At 42.9% G+C, this 20,607-nt stretch overlaps 1 protein-coding gene across 1 annotated transcript in view; it reads left to right on the forward strand.

The window, feature by feature from the left end:
* fstl5 (follistatin-like 5) overlaps positions 1 to 20,607 on the forward strand; it is a 273,902-nt gene that overhangs the window by 195,640 nt on the left and 57,655 nt on the right. The window contains exons 7-8 of the mRNA XM_010795567.1: positions 6,852 to 7,018; positions 17,270 to 17,390. Coding sequence (XP_010793869.1) covers positions 6,852 to 7,018; positions 17,270 to 17,390 — 288 coding nt within the window. The remainder of the gene's footprint in view (positions 1 to 6,851; positions 7,019 to 17,269; positions 17,391 to 20,607) is intronic.

The raw sequence follows: 20,607 nt of genomic DNA on the forward strand, positions 1-20,607 counted from the left end.
TATAATAGCTACTAACTTGAATTGTTATTCAAATTAATTAATCAATTTTTTTTTATATTTTATTGTAATGTGGAGACAAGACTTGTAGTGACAATCATGTATTGCTTTACAACTATATGTAAAAAAAAAAAAAAAAAAGTCTAAATATGATATTTGGCCTCAAATCATCTGAGGCCTGGCGCCCCCCCTGCGATCAAGGGGGGGAGCCCCCCAGGTTGGGAACCACTGCCCTAGAGGGTCCAAGGTCCCAACATATGGTCTTTCAAATGTTTTGTGAGAAACAACTCCCTGTAATTGTTGACATTCTTACCATTTTATTTAGCAGGGGTGCACTTTGGTTTTCACTGCTGCAAGTGTCAGCAGTTCAACATTGAAAGCAGGAATGAGAAGTATTTTGAGACAAAGGGGGAGGATGTGTGTTTCAACGTTCAAACAAAGTTCCTTTTCTCTGTCAAACATTTGTGTCCACCGAGTCGCTATCTTTGGTATCAAAAACAGAAATTCCGTTGCTTTGGGAGAAAGTTTGAACAAATCAAGCATCCGAGATCAGAGGATGTTCACAAGTGTCTGTTTTATGGCATGTGTTCTGTGTGAGTCTTTGCATTTGTGATATGAACACTCAGCATCAGGGAACATTCTTATATCTCCTCTACGAAATGCCAAACTCAAAGCAGTTGGGGTTATGCAACCATTCAGCCTTAATATTAAACATCATTGAGAAGGAGTGGGAGAATAAGCGACTTGGTGAAGAGAGACAGAGCCAGTGGGTGAGTGTTGGAGAAAGTGAGCGACAGAGCATGATAGAGGATGGAGTTAGGGGGTTGGCTAAGCAACCTTAGTGCAGTTTGTCTTCATGCAGCTGTCCCCCTTCGCAACATCCTGCAGCCCCAGGCTATTTTCCCTGACAAGCTTGTTGCCTCTAGTGCAATAGGTGATTTACCTCTCTCGCCGTGGCACTGACCAACATCCCATTCTGGGAGCAGAGTAAATCAAAAGTCTGGACTTCACCGTTAATCACTAATTATAGGTTGGACGGTGAAGGTTGATCCTTCCCAGGGGGCCGAGTCCCTCAGGCCTCAAATCAGACCAAACAGAGGAGCCAAGGCCACTCCATCCTCTGATAAATATCTTACAGCGAAGGCGCTGGACTCAAAGTGTTTGACTCGGCTCCAAAAGCCCAGACTTCCATCTCCCTGGGGGAGTTTCTCATTCAGGTCGAACTCGAGCCCTCCCTCCTTCTCCTCCCTCCCTTCATCCACCAGCCTCAGCTATGATGGAGCCTGCCCGGTCCTCAGTCTGCCCACTTTCTTCTTCAAATTCCTCCTTTAACTCACATTTCTATCATCTCCGAGGAAACGGGACAAATCGAGTGTCTTGCTCGCAGGGTATTCCGAAAGCATTAAGATACAAGCTGGCTGTAATTGAATGGTTAGGACGTTATTGAGGGAGATTTTTGTCAGCGTATCCACCCACCACCATCACCCCCTCACGAAGAGCACCAAGTGGCTGCATGGTGTGTTGATGGGCTGGCTGTGGTGTGATCAGTGTCAGGGGAGGAGGAGGACCATGGATTATCCATGTGTGACTGATGGAAGATCCATTTCCCTTAATTATTCACTTTCTGCATTAGAGTTGATTTAATGTGTTTTGCTTCCCCTGCTGTGCTGTTTTCCTCATTCTGCTATGTATTGACTTGTTTGGTCAGCTTAGGTTTTTGTTTGCTTGACATCTTGATTGGTTTCAATTTGTTTTGTTTTGGTTCTTGTTATTTGACTTACATTTGGTAAACTTCCACCACCGTGACAACATGAGAAACTCAAATGGAATCACCAGTGAAATGATTACCCACAATCCTTTATACATCCATTATGTACACATTTTTACTTTGACTTCTTATCTTTATACCAATATGTTTATTCTATATAGTTTAATTTGCATAATTCTGATACAATTAACAGTCAGACTTTTTGGTTACATTTTAACCTGCCTTACGGCCCCGTCCACACGGCGGCGTGCGTTGAAGCTTCAACACTTCTGCCCATTCACTTTGAATGGTGTGACGTCACGCTTGGCCGAACTGCATTGTGGTTCCGTCGCTTCGCTTTGCTCGCTTCAAAAGTTGAGCAATGTTCAACTTTTGAAGCTTTGACGGAAACGTCAGCCAATCAAATCATATGCCAGTACAAACTCTAGCCAATCAAACCGCGTGCTTGTGTGTCCGGGGCGGGAGATTCATGTGATTGGTTGTTGGTCGAGTTTCAGACACGCCCGCCGGCAAGTTTCAACGCACGCCGCCGTGTGGACGCTGCGTTACTTACTCCAGCTGTTCTTGGGCAATGATGAGTCATTAGCAACATTACATGTGCGTTTACATTTGGTTTTACATTTATTAACAATAAGTAACTAATCTGGCAAAACATTTAGCTTGTAAAGGAAATATCAATGTTATCTGAAACACAGACCTGTTAGCCACAGCTACAGAAGTATAACCTAAAAGTTCTTTAGAAGTTGTGATGATAAACAATATGTTTGCCCTCTCAGTGAGCCTGTGATGTGAGACGAAAGAATCCAAAGGTCTGATGTTGTTTAGTTCAGCGCCCTCTGGAAGGAGCACTTACTCACCTCAGTTAGACAGTTTGGGCTTGATTTGTTCACTCCTTGCAGCAAAGAGGGCGATGTGTTGTCGTTCTCTGCTGCAGACTCAGGTTGTTGAGGCCTTAAGGGTCAATGTGATCAAACCACAGCTATGGACAGTAGCATATCTTTAGACCCTGAAACAATCGATGTAAACACGTCTTTGAAAAGGGTTGCTCAACATGAACTGAATTATAGTTGCGCCTCTATAGCCTCACTTGAAAAAAAAGTAGGTTTAGTAATGCCCTGTTAAAGCAGAAACTTGAAGTCTTTCATCATTTTTCACTTCCTTCCAGTCATTCATGTTCTCTCTGTCCATGCTGGCTCTCACGTCGCCCCTGATGTCTGCCGTTGTCAATTCTTTATTAGATACAAATAGCTCTTAACCGATCAAACACGCTCCATCAAATGATCTCTGTCACATTCTGAGTTCCCCCGGGGAAATGTTTCAGTCGCTTTATGAAGTTGGTTATTTCTTTTCATGTACCATTTAAACCCCCCCCCCCTTTCATACATCAATACCAGTGACGGGTTATGTTCATGACAAGAGGAATTTCCCTCAGTGCAGGCCATCACAAGACATTTTTTATCATTAATCAATGAAAGAGACATTTAAAGGAATGGGCTCGTGTTTGCTTTTCGTTAAAAAAGAAAGACTGATTGGCTCATTACTGAATGTTTGAACCTGCTAACCTGTTTTTTAAAGGTCCCATGTCATGGCCATTTCTACTGATCATATTTCCTTTGTTGAGGTCTACTAGAATAGATTTATATTGAGCAATTTTCCAAACTCACATTGGTTTCCCATACAGCATCTCTGTATAGTATGCGTATTCACTCTCTGTCCTAAACGGCTTGTTGGAGCTCCTGCCGCCCCCCCCCCCCTGTGAATCCAGTGGCCGCCTGTGAGACAGCGAGACACATCGAAACCCAGCCCGAAACACACACACATCCGCAGCCTGGCTGGGAGTTTGTGTGTGTGCCCAGGCTGAGTTCCGCGCTGTCTCAGCGATACAGCCGGGGGAGAACAGCGAAACTCATCCGGGGAGCCACAAAACACTCACAGCCGAAGTAAAAACAATAAGTGTGGCCCTTGACTATTTTAGCTAAGAAAGGTTTATAACGCTGTGAGAATGGCGTCTGCGGAGAGCCATTTCTCCACCATCGCCACTCGTTCTATTACCAGCGTTTCAGGAGCTCTATTCAAGTCAATGGGGACTCCCTGTTAAGTTAGCCAAGGGATCCTGGCTGTGTGAGGTGCTCCGCGGAATTGGTCCATTTGGGGCCAATCCGGTCATTTGCTTGTTGATTTGGGTGTGATGCACACGTCACAGAACCCAGGAAGCAAACAATGGACAAAGAGAAATCTCCAACGAAGGCGTTCTGGGGGCAGCATCGACAGGTCTTTCCTTTTTACTCGCCTAACAGGTTGTACTTTTGAGGGTTTTTTACTCTTGGCAGACCGTTTTACATGGCAGAAAAACCGTCATAACACACCAAGGGGAGGGGTAATAACCGGAAACGCATGACATGGGCCTTTACTTTGTTGGTGCTGAGTTACATTTTGAAATTTGATTGGATTATTCTAACAAAAAAGGAGCCATCACTCAAAGCTAAAAAGGAGTATAAAATCCTTCAAAGCTATTGATATTTCAATGGTGCAAATGGTAGTGGGCATAGCCACATTGATCACTTGTAACATATGAAACAAATCTGATGCATAGGCTCGGCAATAACACTGACTCTCATGGAGATGATGATGGTTCAACTTCTGTCCAATCTGTCTACGCAGGAACAACACTGTTTGCTTCTTTAAGGTCATAATTATGGGTTGTTGCATTACATCGTAAGGTGTTTTTGGTCCACAAGGGTTGTAGCTGGCTTTCTTAAATTTTATGAAGTGGTTCCTTTTGGGTATCACACGAAAAAGGTATTACCTAAATACATATTTATTCAAATAAATACAACATGGCATGTATTTTATAAAGTAACAGTGTTTGCTAACGCAGTTAACAACCTTGATTTATGTTTCCTGCAGGAGGACACCAATTATCACAATCAGATTATTTCTTATATTAAGGTGTATATTATAAAACTGAGAGACATGCAAATAAAAAACAAAACTTTGAATGAGCTGCTGATTAAAATCCATACTTTTCTAGCCACTATGTGTGCTTGTAAATAGTTTTTGGAATCAGATTTTCATCAGGGTTATATTTGGGATGGTTTGGTTGTGTAACCACCAGTTTATGTAATCCAAATCAAATCAAACAGTTAAACCTTCAATGGATTTATTTTAAAGTGGACCCTATCATGCTATATTTGAAATTAATATAGTGTAAGGACCATACCTTATATAAGGCATATTTATACTTTTTATTTTTCAAAAATACCAAACAGATTATGCATTTTAGCCATTCCTCCATTTCGCTCAATTTAACACTGTCTTTGCATCTACAGGCATGGCATATGTACTACAGCCTCTCCAGCGCTTTCCAACGGCAATGTCCGTGGCTGTCTCCTCCTGATTGGTGGAGTTGGCCCAATAGCCGTAGCGCCACTTCTGTGACGTCATAGAAGTGTTCAAATCTGGATCAGTCTGTATCAGATCTGTTGCAGCCCCTTTTTAAGAGATTTGGGTATGGAGGAAAATAGAGAGGGTTGTGTTTTCTGACACTTGGTGAGTTCCCTGGAACACCGGGGACACATATTCATGTATAAAAGACGTACAAAAGTGCATTTTGCATGATAGGTCACTTTTAAGCAACTCAATATCAAGACAAACTACTGTATAGAGTTGGATCAGCTCTCCACTAACAGTATAGTCATCCACATTTCTAGTTGTACTCCACTCCGAAAAAACGGCTGTTATTAATCCTCTAATTTTGATGTAATCCTGGCAGTGATTTGCCCGGGTTTAAGCAGGGTTTCATTGGGCCAAATGAGAGATTAAAAGACTTAACTTGGAGCTCTCGCTGAAAAGAATATGAGTCGTCTCACGGCTCAGAGTGATTGGCCTGGATCTATCAGGCCTGTAGAGTTCACACAACAAGAGGACCAAGCATCAGAAATGAGTGAGCAGGTTAAAGAAGCATCCAGAAGCCGTCGGTACCGGCCCACCAGGGTTACGCTGTAATTAAAGGCGATCTCATCCAGATTCTCCGGGCTGTGGCGAGCTAACACTGGACCGGCTCTTTCATTAGGTTTTGCATTTCATGCCCTCAGGAGCAGAACAAATTGAGCCTCTGTTTCCTTTTGCTCATTACCCAAGAGAAAGATTAAAAGGCATTTTCTCACACAGGCAGCGTTGCATAATACCACAGAAGTGTACACTGTAGTCTCATCAAAACACACAAAAGGCAGCCATAGCCGCGCTAACCTCTAACTAACCAACCCTGGATTTGATTTGTGGCAATGTTTTCTCTCAGTAATAAGTAGAAATCAACCAAAGATCTCATCATTACAAGAAACATTTCTTTTGAGGTATTGCTGGAATTCCAAATTGGTAATGGTGGAGGTCGAGGGCTATGTTTCTCCACAGAGAGCCTCTCTGGCAGTGCAGGCATTTGTATGCATGTTACTTTCTTTCATCAAAAATAATGCACTTCTGGGCTTTTACAACAATGTGAAGGGCCTAGCTTGTTTTAAACTATTCCAACTTCTAGACACAAAGCGGCGTACTGTACATGAGGTTTCAGCAGTCCTCAGACCAGCATTAGTGCCTCCAGATAGTGCTTCTGCTTTACTGTTAGCTAAACAATGATGTTTATGTGTGGTGGTGAACCAAGAATCCTCTGAGAGACACAATAAAGAAAGTATAACTTCCACTATAGCGCTATTACATAAATTATGCAAACTATTTGCCGAACATTTAACTTAATTCCTTCCCATTACGTTGCAAATTGCAATATTTGTGCTGGCTCAGTGCATCTTTAACTAAAAACACATCTGCCTGTACAGCACAACAGCAGCTAATTGAGACAGCGTTTTGTTCTTTATTCATGTTTTCAGGCTTCATTAGGAGAAACATGTACATGATTGCATTGTAAAGCATCTCAGTGGGTTTATTTCTATGAATTATGAGCTGTTTCAAGCAACAGAATGCACTTTATTACTAACTTGTGTTAAAAGTTTTACAGTAAACTTTTCACTTTTCCTAGAATCCGTGTCCTTAAGCCGAACTGTCTGATATTGTGTTTTGTTTCTCCTCTCAACAGATGTGTACCTGCTCACCCTCCCCGATGATCAGAAAGTGAGCGTTACCACAGTAACAGTCGGCCAGAGCGCCGTATTGACGTGTGCCATCACAGGAGAGCGCAGGCCTCCCATACTGTGGAAGAGAAACCATCAATATCTGAACTCCCTGAACCTGGCAGACATCAATGTAAGAGCCGGCATCAGGCCCCCTGATTCTATTGTTTATAGATAGATACACGGGTAGATAAGTGAATGTGTAGTGGAAGCACGGATACATTATATATGAAGGTACATAATGGGATTTAAAGTGGAATGGTTCGAACAAATACAGCGAACGGGTTTGATTATTGTGTTTCCATGTTGTGATGCATCATTAATTCTTAACGACAGAGGAAGAGCTGTACATTTCAGATTATATCTTCCTATATTTCTCTCTCAGCACATTTCTTCTTTATGTCTTTGGCAGTGGCTCAGATTGTCACCACTTTTTATTTGACTGTTGGCGCCGGGCTTGTGTATTGTGAGCCTGACGGTAATCCAGGATGTCAGTTTGTGTTCTTGGTGTTTAGAGACGGCTCGGAGGGACAGGGATTTCAAGAAATGAAAGCAGATGAAGGGGGGGGGGTGGTACCAAAGGGTTTCTGCCTTAGAGGAGGGACCTACTTCTACAACTCTGTGAAAGACTACGTGTGTATTTCTCTGTTTTAATCTGCATGCAGAGCCCTGTGTGTCACTTTCATCCACATCAAACGGAGCAGGGGCACTTAACATGGAGAGGTGCAGAGAAGGCAGACCTCTCCTTCCCCTCACCCCTTTATGCTCTCTGTGTGTCACTGCTGACCAAGATGAGTGTGATACTGCTGTGCATAATTAAGTCAACACTGTCGCAGTAGATAAAGGGAGACCCAGTGAAGCCACTAATGTAACATTAAATGTTGATGACCCTTAAAATGAGTAAGAGGCGCCCAGCTGTCGCCAGTCATCCTTGGCACCATCAACTGGCTCTAAACCAGTGCTTCTGGTTGATGGTGATGTGTGATTCCCTTAAAGGGCGGCGTCCAAACCATTGAGTCATTTCTGATAGCTTTCCTACAATTCTTCAGTCATTTATTTATATAATGTATTATGACTGCTTCTAGGCAACGTATTTTCAGAAAAGATGAATACAAGTGCCGGGTGTAAGGAAAAAGAAAAAGAAAAAAAGTCTGATTATTTTATGAAAACGCTCTCAATATCTTATGGAGGATTTCTAGGAGGAGAAGACAGGTGTGAGGTCTTGTAAGGTCAACACACACTTTGATCTATCTTTCTATTCCACTCCACACAAACTGTTTAGTTCTGTTTTTTTTTTGCACATTCGATAAATCTTGCTTGTGTTTCATCTCTTGATTTTGCCTGAAAACACAAGGCAGAGTTCAGAGGGTGGTCTTTGTCTGTTTCACACACAGTCATCAGTTTCCTGGTATCTAATATCAGATCTTGCTCGGGTGTATTTTAATTTGAATGTCAGCTCAGGGATGAAAGCTTCTGCTGACAAATGCTGTTCAGAATATCTATTGTAGCTAAAGACACTTTGTGTTAAGTTCATTTATACTTGGACTAGTGAAAGCATACTGTATAGACCTGAATAGGACGATTCATCCTTGAACAATAATTTGGTATTACAACTTTGCTTTCACACTTTCTCTGTGGAATCATACAGACTTACTTTTCTCTCCTTTTATTTAGAGGAAATAAAATATGCTGTGTTGGCAATCAATCAAAGCTGGGCCTTTTGTGGTTTGGAACAACCTGGAGAAAACATCCAAATTTGATTTCTCTCCACTGAACCCATAGCACGAGTTATACATCAAAGATGGAGACAGAGCAGAGAGAAGGATGCAACTAACTTTGCATTTTAATTAACCCCCGAACCACTTTGGTACCCTCAGGATCCTCATATCGCCTGGATTCGATGTTGTTGCATAAAATTACCATCCCTCTCTCTGCGGTGCAAGAGGGCATGCTGGGTACATGCCAGTGCATTTTCATGGAGTGAGGCTGTGTTAAACTACTACAGGGACTAATCCATCTCCTCAGTCTGAGAGAACGCTCTGCACTTTGACCCTGGAGGTCTGCCATTGTCAGATTACATTTTTTTTGTTGGTGTCTAGCAAAGCCTGAGTTTACAGCCTCTGCTAGGGCACAGATTACCTCCAGAACCCCAAACGGCACCAGCATGAATCAGCATGGGTCTCCTGTGGCTCGTCAGGAAACTGTGTGCAAGCCACGCAGCACAGAGAGAAATTACCAACGGAGCATTAGCTGCACGCAGACTTAATCCAGATTTATTTTTGGCTCTCAGACTTCCAGTCAATCATTGTTGTCCCTTCCAGACAAGAGAGTGGATTTCGCCCGCACCTGGCATCCACAGACTAATTCTCAATTGCCTCGCAGACACTTTCTGTATAATTGCAGGCTGTTAATATTTGTGAGCATCCACTGCCAGCCTTAATTAGAGTAATATTCCTGTGAGTACACATGGGAGCTTTATGCAGTCTAATCTTGCTAGACCTTCCCATTTTAAAAACGTGGTTATTTTTGAAAATGCCGTGGACATCCAGACTTAGTGATGCGCACATTAATCCCAGTGGTGCGCTTGTATCCTGGAGTTCAATAGAGCCCCTCTACATTTTGACAAAGCAGCTTACCGTAATGCCGTGAAGTTGACAGTTGCTTGCTGTTGCATCATCATCCAAGTCTGTCAGTATTTCAATCCTCCCTGAGTGGCCAAAGAGTGTGTGTGTGTGTGTGTGTGTGTGTGTGTGTGTGTGTGTGTGTGTGTGTGTGTGTGTGTGTGTGTGTGTGTGTGTACGTGTGTGTACTTTTTTTTAAGTGGCTAATTTTTCTCATTATTTTTACTAGTCAGTCAACTTGTTGTGCCTCTATTGATTTGTTTGTTTCTTACGAAGGACCAAAATCTCTGGACACTGTCCTAAAAATGGAAATATTAAAAGTTAGAGCATTTATTTAAAAAACTTCCCTCAACAGGCATAAATATAAGCACGGCTTAATCTTTATTTATCCTTACTTATCTTATCCTTTGGAATATTTGTTTTTATCTGGAATTATGTTTCAGTGAACGTAACATTATCTTTAAATTGCGGGGATATACATGATAGTACTAGTAGCATAATTTCCGCATATGGTCTTGATAAGTGCCATCATGTTGTATACTCAAAGTTGTACTCGTTCTTTGCCATTTCTAGAGGGTTTTGTTGTGAATAAAGATGTGAAAGTGAAACATTATATTGGTAGATAACACATGCATCTTACAGAATGACATTGTCATCTTTTATTATATCTACAACTTCAATCAAGAGGTTTTATTGTATTAGAATTAATCATGTTGATCAGGAGCTAAATACCAAACTCGTGGTTTATTATGTACTACTTATATTCTGTACTATCCTGACAATAGATCTACGTTGAGCTATGTACTGAACTTTGCCTCTAACATCATGCAATTGTGCAACAACACCAACACTGCTGTGACCTTTCTGCTTTAAAATCTATATTTATTCTGCTTTTAATGAACCAAACTTCCTAATGTTTGACCTCTGTTTGACTCCCCAACAGATCCCGTCTCAGGTAGGGTGTATTTGGTTTTTCTTCACAGCCGACTGACATCGCTTCACTCTTTAATTTATTTTCCATTCACTAAAAACCCAACCGATGCATGATGCTGTTATCAGAAATGCACAAGCTGAGGACATCACATCAATTGAACATCTCATGTTTCTACAGTGACTGCATACTGTTCATCCAAAACATGCTAAACCTAACAGAGGAAGGGCGAGGCCTGCTTAATATTTGTGCATTTTAGTTATTGTCAAAACACAGTGTGGAAAACACCAATCAGATCTCTGTGGCACGCAGCATATTCAATCTCCTTCAAGACTGAAATGTTCAAATTATACCAAATCATTTCCTAAACAGCTTGGCGAACGGTGGAGGAACATGTAACCCAGTGCAATAGTGTGGCTCATTCAAGTACACAGAATTGTGTTTGTGATGCTCACAGCATAAATATATCCCTAATACTGTGAGCAATACGTAAACACTGTGAACACGTTCTGTTGGGACTGCTACATTGGTAAAAGTAGTTGCAGTGTGTGTGGGTGACAGTGGGGGCTGTGAATGATTCAGGCAGAGTAATGGGACACATCATTTCCTGACAAAACATGCTGCTGAATCTTTTTTTAAATGTGATTTCTTTAAAGCTGTGAGCACCACACATTACATTCCTCCATTATAATGTGTGGCAGGCGAACTGCTAGCACCTGAGTGTGGTTGAATATCAGAAAACCAGTGACAAATGACTTTTGTAGTTTGTGTCAACCTGACTTATAATGTCAAACCCCTCTGTCATGCTTTGTTACCTCAGTATACTTTATTTTTAAGGAAACATGTTTCTCTCACTGCGAAGGATATTTTCATTCCACTTCTGTCACACAGTTTCAAAAGGCCGTTCTACAGAGGCTATGTTCTGAAATGCCTCGTCAGTGTAGCTGCACTCTGAGGTGGCTCTTTAGTGTCCTTTCAGTTGACCCGGCACTGACAGCTTTATTAATTATAGTTTCTTGAGGGCTATAGCCTATTTGTAAATCCACCTCTACCCGCCCTTGTCTCCCTTCCCTCTGAGTTTCTCCTACACCGGCCTGCTCCTTCTGCAGAGAGCTGGGTGCTGCTGATATAGCTAAAGCACGGGTGGTGAGGTGAGGTGGAGGAATCATGTCGACAGCCCCCGTCGTGGCTCGTTCCACCCTCTGAGTTTCATTTCTACCCCCATTCATTTTTCATTTAAGAAGGTGACACAATATGCTCTCAGCCCAAGGGGCCAAAACGCACCATCGATTTCCCCTCATATTGTGAAGCTCTGATGCTTCACTCAGCTCGAGCCGTTACCGAGCTCTCGGGTTAGATCGCAGCACACCGGGACGAACTGATACACACACCATGTTCCTGTAAACACGACGGAGGGCTCCACAGCTGTCTACAGATATTTAAAAACAAGCTGAACGCCAAGATGTAAACAGAAAGCAAAGATGTGATCAAAATGTTCAACGCCCTTTAATGAGAAAATTCCGTTTTTCTTTAATGAGCTCTCCTGACTTAAGACTGGTAATTAGGCTTGAGTCTTTTTAATAAAAGAAAGCTGTTATAAGCAACGAGGAGCACAGGGCAGAATCTCCGTCATGCTTCAGAGCAAAGGGTCACCACATTAAGGGAAACCTGAATGATTTCCTATGCATGGCAGCGATCAGGAATGAACACGTTTTTGCACTTGGCCTTCATCATGTTAGCGGGCATTGAAGAAGACTAATGAAGGCAGAGTGCTGGAGCGAGACCACTCCTGAATATCTGCCGTGCATTTAAAAGTGGGGACAACCTATAGTTGTGAGCACAGGCAGTTATTGTTGTGTCCATGGAGATTTATAATATAATCACTTGATATAGTAAGGAAGGTACATACTGTATTTGAAATGCAGGGACACTCTGTATCTGAATATTGCTTTATCTGCTCTGAGTATTAAGTGTACTGTAACATTGAATTGTGATAACCATACCAAGGCCAATGTAAGAGTAAAACAGCATTTTAGAAAAAGGAAAATAATATACATTTCTTAAGTGTCTTACTCTCAAGCAGTGTTAATTTCGTCAACGAAAACTATGACGACGAATGTTCGTCAACAACCTTTTTTACATGACTAAGACGAGACGATGACGAGCTAAAAATAGATTCTTGATAACGAAAACTATGACGAAATGTATATTTAGTTTTCGTTGACGAGACGAGCGGGACTAAGGTGTTAATGGTGGACTATCGGACATTCAAAATGCAGCATATTTTCCCCCAAGTTTCCATCTTGTCTGTCAAAATGCATTTTACGTTTCTAACTTGCAATATCATTATTTCCGCTCTCTTCACTCAAGAAGAGCGATCTCCCTGTGTCTCTCTGTGTGCGGGGGGCGGGGCCTAACAGACACGCTGCAGCGGACACAGAGATCTGCCGGGAACGGAGCGTTCAGAGAGTATAGAGACACATTTTGACTAAAAGTTGACTAAAATGTAATTTTTCATCGACTAAAAGTTGACTAAAACGTTTTGAGTTTTCGTCGACTAAAACTAGATTAACACGTTTTGAGTTCTCATTCATAACACTCCATTCGATGTCTCACTATGGGATGCGCCTCAACGCGTATGCGAACAGAAGCATCAATCTCATTACGCCAATCTTGACGTCTACGTCAGGGAATCCACCCACCCTATAAGTAGCTTGCGCTACGACGCANTGCCGCGCTGACCGCGCGCACTTCCTCTCCCGTTTATACCCTCATACGCATAAAGTTCTTTTCAATGCTCATACTCGCTCTTACTCTTGCCCTTTCTCTCCCTTCTCATTCCCCTCTGCCCAACTGTTACTCCTAAAGGTCCTTGGCTCTGCTCTTCATTCAGCCGTTGTCACTCTCCTCCTCGCTTTTTTTTTTTTGGTTAAAAAAGCTGGCTATACCACCAGACTTTTTTGTCCTTTCCTTTTCATTTTTGCATCTCTACTTGACGCTACAAATACTTGCAAGAAGATGAGGGGCGGGGGGTTTAAATGCTCAGGGCGATAATAGCATGTTTTTGAACTTGTAAACGGAAAGAAGACAGCAGCTCTCACTCCACTCTGGCTACTTCCACGAAAGCCGCCGCTCCCCTCCTGCCGTTGCAATTGATGAAGTAACAGGACTTATAGTTGCCTTATATAACGAGAGTTTTGTTCTCATCTTGATTGTCGAAAATAAGTCTTGGCTTTCAGAAAATATTAAAGCTTTTTCGGTAGCAAAATTCAGATGATAAATAACAGCTTTGAAGCTTGTAAGCCCCGGCATAATTACAAAGCGGAGACAAAGAGAGTAATTTAACGTCACACGGGGCAGGCATCACCAAAGCTGCCGGGTGTTTCTTGTGAGTGTTTCCCCGGGAACAAACGCAATAACACCAAACTTCAAAAATACACAACCACTACCACACACACACACAACAGCACACACGCACACAACGACACCACAGCACACACACACATACACTCGCAGCGCCCCAGACCCAGTCAATCTAACCAAACTATTTTGTCCTCTGTACTGATTTTATAATTTGCTCCGCTAATAATACATCAGATCGACCATGATTACAGAGAAGACGGAAACTTTGAGAGCTTTGTTCAAAATGATAGACTCGGTGACAGTCATAATGTGACATTATTTTGCCTTAATATTTGGAGTACACCAAACCCTGAATATCAGTTACGAAACGCTAGGAATACCCGTCTTATCCAAGACAGTGTCTACTACCATTCAAATGTGTCTTACGGGTCCCAAATGTGACTGATTTCGATAGAGTAAGCTCACATATAGGAACATTATATGCCCCTTACCAAACTGTCCTCCGACCCCGCCGACTCCGTTGACTTTTTCTACAGGGTGCGATAGGCGCAGCAGCGAGACGATGAAGCGTGAGCAACGTTGTTTCGCGGGGCGGTGAAACATTATTTAGGTTGGGGGGGGTGTTCATTCTAACTGTTGGTAAAACCGTTTCACAACTATGCGAGAAATGTCAGCAAAGCATTTATAATCGACATTTAAAATATTATTAATAAATTAATTGCCTACATTTAGGGTGGCAACTGGGGTGGCAAGGCATTTTTCTGAGGTGGCAGCTGCCACCCCGTAGAACCGCCACTGGCTACGACGCAGCGTCATTCAAACCCCTCTTCTCGCTTCAGAGCACATCTCGAATGATCAGTAGCCGGGCTAGCTTAACGGTCCACAGACTGAACCCAAAGCTAACATTCGGTCGACGGGCGCTAGCCGGTTACGTTTTTGCTTTGCAAGAAGACTGAACAATATTAACACACCAGTTAATATTGTAATCTGCCTCGCCGTTTCTTTCTTTCGAAATTACGGTAAGGTTTGATTTTTTCTTCAAGCAAGTAACATACCTGTTGCTAGTTTTTCTTCCCTCCACACCGACACCAAGGTAGCGAGGACGTTCTCTTTTCTCTCTCACACCAGAGGAGACGGAGATAAAAACAAAAGGTATTAACACACCAGTTAATATTCTTTAAAGAATAAAATCTACGCCGTCACTTTTTCCTATCGGATTAACGACAAGGTTGGATTTATTTTTATTTTTCTCAGTAACGTACCTGTTACTAGCGTGTCCACTCCACGCCGACACCCCGGCGAACAAAGATGGACCCTTCTCTCCCGCTAGTAACAGGTACGTTACTGAGAAAAATAAAAATAAATCCAACCTTGNTTGGGGCAATTGCTTCCCCTCATAGCGAGATCTGGAGGTCTCCTTGGCCACTTCAGGCCATGGGATGTCCAGCCTGGACGCAGCGCGTTGATACACGGCCTGCAATTCCATACTTAGGCAGGGCGAAGCTGGTGTGCTTTCGCCCGGGAGAGCGGACAACGCTCCCGGCTTTGCAGCCTGAGCCGATGAAACGAAGATGTCATCCTCGTGCTCATCCGAGTCGGACAGGAGGAACTCAGAGGCATCCTCTTCTTCCTCCATATAGTCCAACTCCAGGACATCCTCCGCGGGTGGAACCATGGTGAGGTCCAGTTGGGAGCCCCAGCTTGACACAGCGCAGGGCTCCGCTCTCACGGCTCTTGCCGCCACCGGACCCCAGCCTGACACGGCGCGGGGTTCAGTCTCTGCGGCATCTTGATTGCCGGCCGGCGAATCAGTGGACATGAGGGGGTCCTGTCCCGACAAGCTAGCTTGGCGTGCTAGCCGTCGGCGGAGGCTCTTGATGGTGAAGCGGGCACAATGCCCGCACGAGCCGGGGTTATCGATAGCCTCCTGGGCGTGTTCCAGTCCGAGTCAGGACGAGCAGACCTGGTGTGAGTCTGTGCCTGAGATCTTAAAACCGCAGCCGCATAGCCGAGCCTCCGAGTCCCTGACTCCTCTGATGTGAGGGAGAGAAGGGTCCATCTTCATTCGCCAGGGTGTCGGCGGGGAGTGGACACGCTAGTAACAGGTACGTTACTGAGAAAAAAATCCAACCTTGTCGTTAATCCGAAAGGAAAAGCGACGGTGCAGATTTTATTCTTTAAAGAATATTAACTGGTGTGTTAATACCTTTTTTATCTCCGTCTCCTCTGGTGTTAGAGAGAAAAGAGAAAGTCCTCGCTACCGTGGTGTCGGTGTGGAGGGAAGAAAAGCTAGCAACAGGTATGTTACTTGCTTGNGATCCTCTTTCATACTTTCAAAGCCATTCATAACCTCGCCCCCCCATACCTGTCTGACCTTGTCCATGTCAACATTCCCACCCGGTCTCTTAGGTCTGCCTCCTCCATCACTCTCAAAGTTTTCCCAGCCCGTCTCTCCACCATGGGGTCAAGAGCCTTCAGCCGCTCTGCCCCTCACCTCTGGAACTCCCTCCCCCCTGATATTAGAAACATGGACACTATCACCACTTTCCAAACTCACCTCAAAACCCAACCTGTTCAGGCAAGCGTATGGCTAACCTGTGCTGCAAGCTGTATGTTTTTAGTAGTTATGTTTTTAAACTGTGTTTTGCTTTTAACTATGTTTGTAAAAAAACTGTTTTTAACCTTGTTGTACGGCGACCTTGAGTGCCTTGAAAGGCGCCTTATAAAATAAATGCATTATTATTATTATTATTATTATTAGCTTTAGGAGCTTCCTTCTGAGCTACACCTGCAGAACGTATTCACCACTTTGCTCTCTTTCTGCATCCAACACCTTCTCCTTTGTGTTAACTCACTTCACAATCACAGCATGAATGAATCCTGTCTTTAGTTTGTCTCTGCACACGTTCACATCATGGACATCGTAGGTTTTGGTGTAATACCATCTTTTGATTTGCTTTAAAAAGGCCACATGAGAACCAAAGTGAAACATGTTTTGTGTATTTGTGACCCATGACAATGACATTTAAAATGAGCAGTAGAAGTTATTTTGATTTACTGTATGTCAGCACTAAATTGCTCTGTTTTTTATAAGCAGCTGACCTTGTGTAACTTCCATGCTAATCAAGTATAACCTCAGTCCCTCCATTAGATCAGTGTCCTCTGATTGTAAAAAATCACACATTTCAGAAAACAATTGTGTGACTTTAACGGTTCTCATTTGTCTTACATGGCACCAAATAGCTTTAACGTGTGACTTTGATTGATGAACATTATTCCACAACGTGCCTTTTTGGACTATTGTAATGTTTTTCATTTTCTTTGCTATGAAACATGTTTACCTTCTCATCTGCACACCGTTCATTTCCAGATTTCAATGCCTTCAAACCTCACTGCTGCACTGTGGGAACAAAGACCACTAAAACGTTCTGTAAGTCATTAAGACGTTTCTCTTTCTGTCTCTTGGTAGGACTTTGGGGACGATGGATCACTGTACTTCACCAAGGCGACCACTACCCACATCGGGAACTATACCTGTCACGCTGATGGCTACGAGCAACTCTTTCAGATCCACATGCTTCAAGTGAATGGTAAGATGCTGCTACAAATATAAAATACACCTTTTTTTGTTTATAACAAACTCCACTGCAGTAGGTGCATGACCCTTCGTTACAAGTCTACCTCATCCTTTTCCCTTTTCCTGTCTGCTGTTACAAATCAGCGCTTTCAATCATTTTTGCTACTCCTGCTTTCCTGTGGGTAAAAACTCAGAAACAATGTGCATTTGCAAAGATGGCATCTGTTATCCGTTTACAAAGATTGAGACCTTAAAGGTCCCATTTCATGGCCATTTCCACTGATCATAATTCCATTGTTGAGGTCTACTAGAATAGATTTATATTGTGCAATTTTCCAAAATCACTTTGGTTTCTCATACAGCATCTCTGTAAACTACGTGTATTCACTGAATTTCACTCTCTGCCTTTAACGGCTCGTTGCAGCTCCAATAGCTCCAGCCCCCACCCTCCCTGGAGGAGCTAGAAAGGATCTGTCTAGTGTAAAACTCTCGCGAGAGTTTGCAAGTCAGGTGGCTGAATGTTTACGTTTGGCAGGCACCTTTCAGTTACGATCGTTAACATCAGTGAGCCACAGCAAATGATGGTGAGAAGCTAAACTATCTATTAATTATTTCAATTACAGGGAGTGTGATTGTTGAAATAGGGTGTTAGCGGTCTTGCTGTTCAAAGAAGAATGACAACACTGTAGATCACCAACACCTATGCTTTATTTTGTATTACACAGGCATCCAACGTTGGTCGCAGAAAAGTCCCCAGAAGAGCTCCTGGGGCAATAAATGTCCTTTCAGTGTTTACTATATCCTGCGGGGATAATTGTATTTGCATCAATGTTAATACGAAGTTACAACGAGAACGGACGCAATGACACAGAGACGGATACTTCCAGCCCAGTAACCTCCCTCACCTGTGAGCACAGTGTGCCTGATTGGTCGGGATTGGATCGCGGCAAAGCCATGGGGTGTGGTTTCCTTGTGTAGCGAATACACAGCCAAACTCATCCCTGACACACACAAAGTCAACAGCCGAAGTAAAAAACATAATGTGGGCTTATGTGAGGTAAGAAAAAAGTTGATAAACGCTGTGAGGAATGGTCCTGCAGAGAGAATTTCCGCCGCAATCCCAACGTCTGTTATCAGCCTGCAGCCAGGGAGAGAAATCAGCAGAGCTGCTGCACTGAGTGTGTGGGGTGAGGAAGTTGCGTGAACTGGAGTTTTCAAATTTGGACCACATCAAGCGGAGGCTTAACAACGGCTCCGCGGACCGTAACGGTAACGGCCCGCGGATATGTCCATGCGTCCGGTGGTGACCATCTGCGACCCGGAAGAAGCAAATGGAAATGACGAGCTCGCACGAGGCGTTTTGGGGAGGATTACTGTTTAGAGTTTTACTCGCGTACAGGTGACTTTTAGGGTTTCGTGAACTCCTCAGACCAAGGTACCACTCATAGAAAACTCCATAACAACAAAGGGGCACGGTAAATAAACCCAGAAAAAGCATATGGAACTTAAAGTAATCCAAGAGAAATGGAAGTAACATCAGATTACATGATGTGATCTGAAACTGCAAACATGTTTAATTAAATGATTAAATGTCAACCATATTACCCATAAGCGTATTGTTTTAGAAAAGAAAATATTACGTTAAATTTAATTAAAGGAAATGTTCAGTTTGCAGTGTACAATTTTTCTTAGCAGGTAAGGTAGTTCATTGTAACAGGATGACAGTGTTAAAGGTACGCGCTCCCAACCTGGAAGAGGAGATGGTTCACATAAGGGGAGAGTGGGTGTTTAGAGGAGAGGGGAGGGAGGAGGAGAAGGAGGAGGGGGAGAATAGCAGCACTGGTGGGGAGCGGTGTTAAGAGGAACATCCATCACGTTAAGTGAGTGCCAGTGGACGGAGCAGAGTAAAAGTCGTCTCTGCTCCCTCGCTCAGCGGGCCCGGGCAGCGCGGATCATGAGGCAGACCCCGTCTGTGCTCCTCACTGCTGCTGGAGGAGTGCCACGCAAACAGGGCGGGTTCCGCACAACAAGAAGCATCACACAGGGACTCAGAATGCAGAAATCCTTTATGTGACAGGAGGGGACATTTACATTGTTACATGAAGGGACAGGCAGTAAAGACAGGATCATCAGAATGCTTTCATTGTCCGAGGAAATTACGGTAGCTATAACAGCAAGAGTGCAGATTCGATAAAAAGAGTAGCACTACATATTATACGTAAAAAAGTAGGCACATGTTAGTTAGGTAAAAAACACAATAAGTCAAACAATAAAAAAATAAATAAAGACCATGATCAACCAATAAGAGTAGCGGTACGTTACAGATGAAAAATACATTAAGAAAAATTAGAGCAGAATGCACAGGATATTAATTGCACATATATTGCACAATAATGAATAAAAGTCTAGACTTATACATTTTGTAAATAAAGAACAACAAATCAAATAAGCAGCAACATCGCAAGGAGGGCAGCATTAAAAGTAAGCACGTTTGGGGAGTAACAGATTACGTAATCAGGGACACAGACAAAAATGTATTGCCCTTTAAAGTTATTCTAAAAAAATTTTGATTCTGTTACTTTTCAAAACATTGGATTCACTAACAGGATCAAAATGTCACAAAGAAGTAAAAACGAGCATCTAGCCGTTGTTGTAAAGGAATTAGATGCATTTGCAGTTCATTTGTTCTGTTTTTTAAATTCAGGAAGGTTCACTATTACATGAAGCAATAGTGTGTGAGCGTAACGTGTGTGTTTAAACCGCAAGACGGAGCATATCTGTCAGACTCAGATTTGATTTCGCTTTTTTAAACCCTGAGTGTTGGCCAATGTGTTCAAGCGTTGGGTAGAGGCGCTGCCTGAATATAGCTGAAGAAAAAATAAGTCTCCCAGGGCAGAGAAACTTTCATACTATCTCATTGATATTATTTCTCTGTATTATGGCATGCATACATCCAAAATTAACAGATTAACTTCATGTTTGTACACACAGATGAGGGTTACTACCCACAGAGCCGTGGAGGCTTTATACAAAGGTCTCCAACACCATTGCGTCTCAAAGAGGCCTTTTTTCTATTTATACCACCCTGTTAGTGATTGTGTGTACTGGCTTTTATTAATTCTACTCGTGTTGACATGTTTTATGTTGTGTCCATGCAAAGTCTTGGTAGGCACTATCGGGATCTGAAGCTCAGATAGGAAGTGCGTATAATGTATATTATTATTATTAAT

The sequence above is a fragment of the Notothenia coriiceps genome, unplaced genomic scaffold (assembly GCF_000735185.1).
Source record: "Notothenia coriiceps isolate Sejong01 unplaced genomic scaffold, NC01 NC01_scaffold00037246, whole genome shotgun sequence".
NCBI classification, from domain to species: domain Eukaryota; kingdom Metazoa; phylum Chordata; class Actinopteri; order Perciformes; family Nototheniidae; genus Notothenia; species Notothenia coriiceps.